The sequence below is a fragment of the Hyalella azteca genome, unplaced genomic scaffold, assembly GCF_000764305.2.
Source record: "Hyalella azteca isolate HAZT.00-mixed unplaced genomic scaffold, Hazt_2.0.2 contig2099, whole genome shotgun sequence".
Lineage (NCBI taxonomy): Eukaryota > Metazoa > Arthropoda > Malacostraca > Amphipoda > Hyalellidae > Hyalella > Hyalella azteca.
Genome location: NW_025932386.1, coordinates 665,106 through 670,932, shown reverse-complemented (window position 1 = coordinate 670,932; position 5,827 = coordinate 665,106). Strand labels below are relative to the sequence as shown.

The 5,827-nt window shown below is 34.5% G+C and overlaps 1 protein-coding gene across 1 annotated transcript; it reads left to right on the top strand.

The window, feature by feature from the left end:
• Nucleotides 1-272: 272 nt before the first annotated feature.
• LOC125179348 (mucin-2-like) lies at nt 273-4,947 on the top strand. The gene is made up of 4 exons (XM_047885046.1): nt 273-338; nt 2,028-2,119; nt 3,606-3,789; nt 4,285-4,947. Exons 1-4 carry the CDS (start codon nt 273-275, stop codon nt 4,945-4,947), a joined length of 1,005 nt encoding a protein of 334 aa, XP_047741002.1.
• Nucleotides 4,948-5,827: the final 880 nt, after the last annotated feature.

The following is a 5,827-nucleotide window of genomic DNA, read 5'->3' as shown; positions in this document are numbered from 1 at the left end:
GTTTTATTTTATCTGTTACAGACTATATATATTACAGACTATATATGTTACAGACTATATATGTTACAGACACATACTTGCGTGCATGACTCATCGACGTGGAGGGCTACGGAATATAAGAGTTTACTGTGGAGTGACACTCAAGTGCCCGTTAACAATCATCCGATGACAGCTGGTGACAAGAGTTGACTGCGGACAAGAGTTGACTGCAGACGAGTTGACTGCTGACAGGAGTTGACTGCTGACAACAAGAGTTATTGCTGACAACTGAGATGACTGGAATCATTGTGACGGTGATTTTGTTCTTGGCTGTGGCCACAATATCTTCCGACCTTCAGGTAATTTGATCACAGTGATTGTCACTAGCGTTAGAATTGAATAATGTTTATATAATTTTTTTAAATTTTACCTATTTTAAAAATCGAAATATTTTTTAGTATTTGTCGAAGGTCGAAGCATTTGTCCTTGTATCATGTATTGACGGAGGCAGCAATATTCACGACGCACTATTCATAACCATGCATAGTTGGACATAATTACACTCGTAATAGTTTACTAATCTTGTATGAATAAAATTTAATTCGATATCTTTTCGGCATAATTCCTGCCTAACTCACACTGCCACCGAACCTAGTGAACAAATAAACTCGTACATGAGAGGTACGAAAATTTGCATGAAATTTTTCTCTTATTTATATCATTAACTTTCCGATGATAGAGTTTTTTTTGACGCACACAGCTAAATATGAAGTATGGTTGAACTTCTTTGAGTCTTTCTAAGAAAGCAGACTCAGAAATGATGAAATTCGAATTGCCTCATCGCGGCTTTGACCCAGGAGTCGTAACGAACTTTTCCGTGTTTTAAATAGACACGAAAATATATTTTATTTTATTATATATTTATTTAAATAGTTAAATATATATTTATTTTAAATAGTCACTTAATAGAAAATAACAACTTGCGAGCAAGAAAAAACTATAAGTATCCATCATACACATGGTAGCAAACAATGTAATTATTATTCACGTATCATATACTTATTATTGTGCATATTACACAGTTTATTAGTATGTATCAATTCATATTCGTGTCTATCATTTATATATTATTGTGCAAAATCCCCATATTTAATAGTATGTATCATATTCATATTAGTGCACATCATAACCTATTAGTGTACATTATAGACATATTAGAGTGCACGATGCAAAAATTTTTATGCATCATACACAAATTTTCATATGTCACACACAAATTAATATGCAACATGCCGCACGTGTTGCGGATAAAAGTTTTGAATATTTTACAATATTACATATGTGATGATATGAGTATGCGCAAACTTGATACAATTACAGCTTTCCTACGTTAAAATTTTAAAAACATCTCACATAATTTTTCCGTCGAAAAAATGCCAAAAATTGTGCAAGTGTTATTTTTATGGTTACTTACAATATTCCACCGATCTTCTCATTACTTACAAAGGCTAATGGTACACATTGGTATTTGGCGAAACATGATCGATAACCAATTATTTTTTGCGACAGTCACTAAACGTTGCCTTCATTTGGCGGCGCCTTCAAAGTCAGTGGAAACGAAAGTTTTCTGATATTTTTTCTTGTAAATCCTCTACGCTTGTTAATCAATTACTTGATTTGTTTATTTAGTTGTTCTTACAATTAACTTCATCATAAAGATTTCTACTCAAACTCGTTAATTCAATTACTTGTTGCATCGTTCTTTTTTTTTTTTGTTGCATCGGTTCAGTTAGGAAAAATTAGTTCATAATGACATAAGGATATCTCAGCCAAGATTAGAATTACTCAAGACTGTTGTTTTAACCTTAATCTTTGACGATTATGACCACGTGACCCATGTGAGATGCGAATGCTTTCTTATGAAACTCGGATAATTTCAATTGAAAAGCAATGCAGACCAATGGTCTGCAACTGCTCAGAACCTTTCTTGTTTTCATGCAGTCTATTCGATTCTAGGTTTGATTAATGATTTTATTTTATTTATCCAGGTTGGACGAGCAGGTTTGCGGAGATCGGGGGCCCTGATGCTTCTACGCAAATCGCTCGCTTCTGACGACATTTCGGGTTTTGAGGCTAAGGCGTGAGTGGAAAAATATTCACAATACTGGTGTGAATTATAATACAAAGGAGACATTTTCTCTTATATTTAATGCGACGAAAAATGCTCCATTTTGCATGTAAACGCAAGATTATTATGATCTATCAAAAAAATAGCCGGACGTTCGTCACTTTTGAACTACTTTGAAAACATTATACATCATACAAGTCACTCAAACTTCAAGTCAATAATCAAGACTACGAAAATAGAACATCATGTGAAATACCTTTAAGATTGTTGCATTACATTCTGTTTATTTTCAAGACGAACGATATCTATTAACAATACACAACATTTCACTCAATTTACGCTCCGGTATGTTGGCCACTATCCAATCCGACCGTATCCTATGCCTATAACGACCGTATCCTATGCGTATCCTATGTCTGTTCTGCAACTACCTACCTGTAATCAATAAATAGTGGGAATTTATAAAATTACGAATAATCAAAACTCGAGTGAAATATAAGCTTATAGAAGAATTATGAGATATTATATATATAGAATATATATAATTATAATATATACATTATATATATGGATATTATATTTATTTTTAATTCCAATTATCCGGACTTTACTTTTTTCTAAATTGAGAAAAAAGGTTATAAAATTTACCTGGCTGGACCCAACCGCTATAGAAAGGTCTCTAGCAACGTAAAGAAGGGTTTTATACACACCTAACCCTAACTCCAACCCCAACCTTGTTGGCGTTTTTTTATGTCCGATAATGTAGTTCATTTATTTTCGCGACCGGTTTTTAAGTAAAAACTAATTGCAGAGTACACAATCGGACGCGATTTTGTCCGGGTTTCTAACCCATGTTCGGTAATGTTACCAACTCTGTCCGGCTATTGTTAGACTTATATATTTTAAAATATATATATATATATATTATATATATTCCATAAATAATAGATATAGAATATATATTACCTTATATATATATATAAAAAATAAACTTATATACCTATACGAAAATATCATATAGTTTATTCTTGGCGGACTACATGAATGTAAGTGAAACAATAACACATATAAATTAACGTGGCATAAAATGTGTTTATTCAATTTCCTAAATCATGCCTTCATGGACTAACGAAAGGGAAATTATAATCACAGATAGAAATAGGTTCAACAATTAATATATTAATGGGCACAGGAGAGTTTAATTAAAATAAAAGTCAATAAAAAAATAATATAATCCGGTGCACAAAACTGAGAAATTGTCCATGTAGAAGAAAATCAGGATGAAGTTGCTGAAAGAGAATGATGCAATAAAAGTATATTTCTATGTTAAATTTGTTGCTTTAATGCAACCAAAATACGAAATAACTACAATAATTACAACTTATTCATTTAAAATCGTCAATGTTGCACAGCCTTATTTCCGCTAAACCAGCTTCTTTTTCTGACTTCAAAGAGATTCTTTGAACTCAAAGCCTAAAAAAAATAATAAATTTTGCAGCGCGAGAGAAGTTCAGCTGGACCCGAGACCTGGCCAGCCCCCGCAGCCCTTAGCTCCTGTCAGAGCTCCAAGCCACGATCACGTCTGCGTTCACAATCAAACTTACTTTGGCTGCGCCACATGTTCATTATCCGTCATCTGCGTCGACAATATGGCCTTCGTGGACAGATGTTCCGTTCCAGAAGTAAGAAATATTTTCCATGCAGTCAGGTTCTTTTAAGGTCAGAGGTTAGCAAATCAGGTTGTGAATTGGACAAAGCCGCTTATTTCACCTTTTTTGTAAAAAAATTCTTATACACCAGATAATTAAACGAATAAGTAGGCTTCGAATCAAAATTAGCCTAAAAAATTTGTATGGGTTGAAGAGGACGCTTGATTCCATGAGAAAATGATTAAGCATTTATCTTTTAGTCAAATGCCCAAGCTATACTGAGACTGGCTTATGACTTTTGATTTTGTATGAATGCATGACTAGCTAATTTCGTATTTGGCGCTCGAATTTTGACTGTTCAATGTTTAGACCTGCTCTTTATTCAACAACTCCATCCTGCCGACCATATATTATTATTTAATATATGTTAGTTATGACCATTTATTTTGATTTAACTTGCACCATTACATCGATGTTTGAACCACTTTCTACATATTCGTACTTTTAACATCAGCTGCTTTGTTACAGGAATCGTGTTACCCGGACCCTGCGTTTGGAGGAGGGGTTTGTAAACCTGGTCTTCAGACCAACTGCTCGTGCACCCAGGGAGTGACTGAGAAAAAACCTGATCCTTTCGACCCTGGCTCGTACTTTCAGTGCGATGGTTCTCATTATCCTAAATTAGATGCCTGTGAACCATCTAAAGAGTTCCTCCCAACACAGAAAATTTGTGCGCAAGTCCATCCTGTTCCCCGGTGTTCTGGTTTAGGTACGTTTGCTAACCGCAACGATTGTCGGTGGTACTACACTTGTTTGTTCCCCTCAACAGGAGGTGACAGCTCCCCTTACCGACAAGTGTTGAGTCGCTGCGCACCAGAGGGAACTCTGTACAGCAACACAAATATGACATGTCAACCTCTTGATAAGTTCCCTGCGAACCATGAATGCATTTCACTTCTTACAACCACAGCACCTACAACCTCTACTACAACACCTACAACAACACCTGCAACACCTCCTACAACACCCACTACAGCACCTACCTCTGCTTCTACTGCGACTACAGCTACGACAACATTGGCTCCCATCACACCCACAACTGCAGTCCCTCGATACAATTGCCCAATTTTTGTAATATTTTTCATCTTCTGGTGGCCAGATGCTGTAACTTACATGTGCTCGCCTATTTAACTTGACGCATTTAATTATTTTCTACGTACAACTATGAAAAATATGTCAGGAAGAAATATTTAATTCCGGAAATTATTTTTCAACAATTCCCTGTTGCGTTGCATTTTGTGGGATTTCAAGTTTTATTTATAGATAGTCCAAAATAAACTGAACATTTTTTATTTGGCAATAATTTGATAAATTAAAACAAATTCGGTGGATGACGATATGTATTCCATCGACTTTTTCTCCTTTTTGATGGTACCTTCAGAATCTACATCCTCGTTCTATAATTGCAATAAGCAACTTTTACCTTTTCATCTTTTGCAAAATGTGAAAATGAAAAATGCCTTGTCAGTGATTAGAAGTAAGTTTGCCTTAAAGTATTCATTTTGATCTAGCAGTATAATAAACTTTTATTAATTTTACGAATACCTGAAGAACAGACGATGAATGTCTGTTATGTTGAAAATGACAGGCAATTTTTTACCAGTATCTCACTTACCGCTCCCTGTTTCTTTGAATTAGGTTATTCATTTTCTGCTCTTGATACCTGAATGGTGATGAGCTCTCATTTACGATAAATCAATGATAATTGAGCATCTGCTTAAATAGTGAGCATCTTTCATGTTTCTACGCACATTATAAGCCGCACTTTTGTTTCGTGAGTTCGAATTGATATACAAAAATTTCGTTCATTCCGCCTTTGGAAATACAATGTCTGGATGAACCTGTCGTTGCCCGTTTCTGTTATTATAATTTTTTCATCTATTAAATTTCAGAAGAAGATTATGAACTTTCTTTCTCTCTTTAATGTTTTGATAAAATAATAGTTTCTATTGTTAGAATGTTGAAAGAAAAATTGTAATTGACTGGCATAATACTGATATTACCGAGCTGA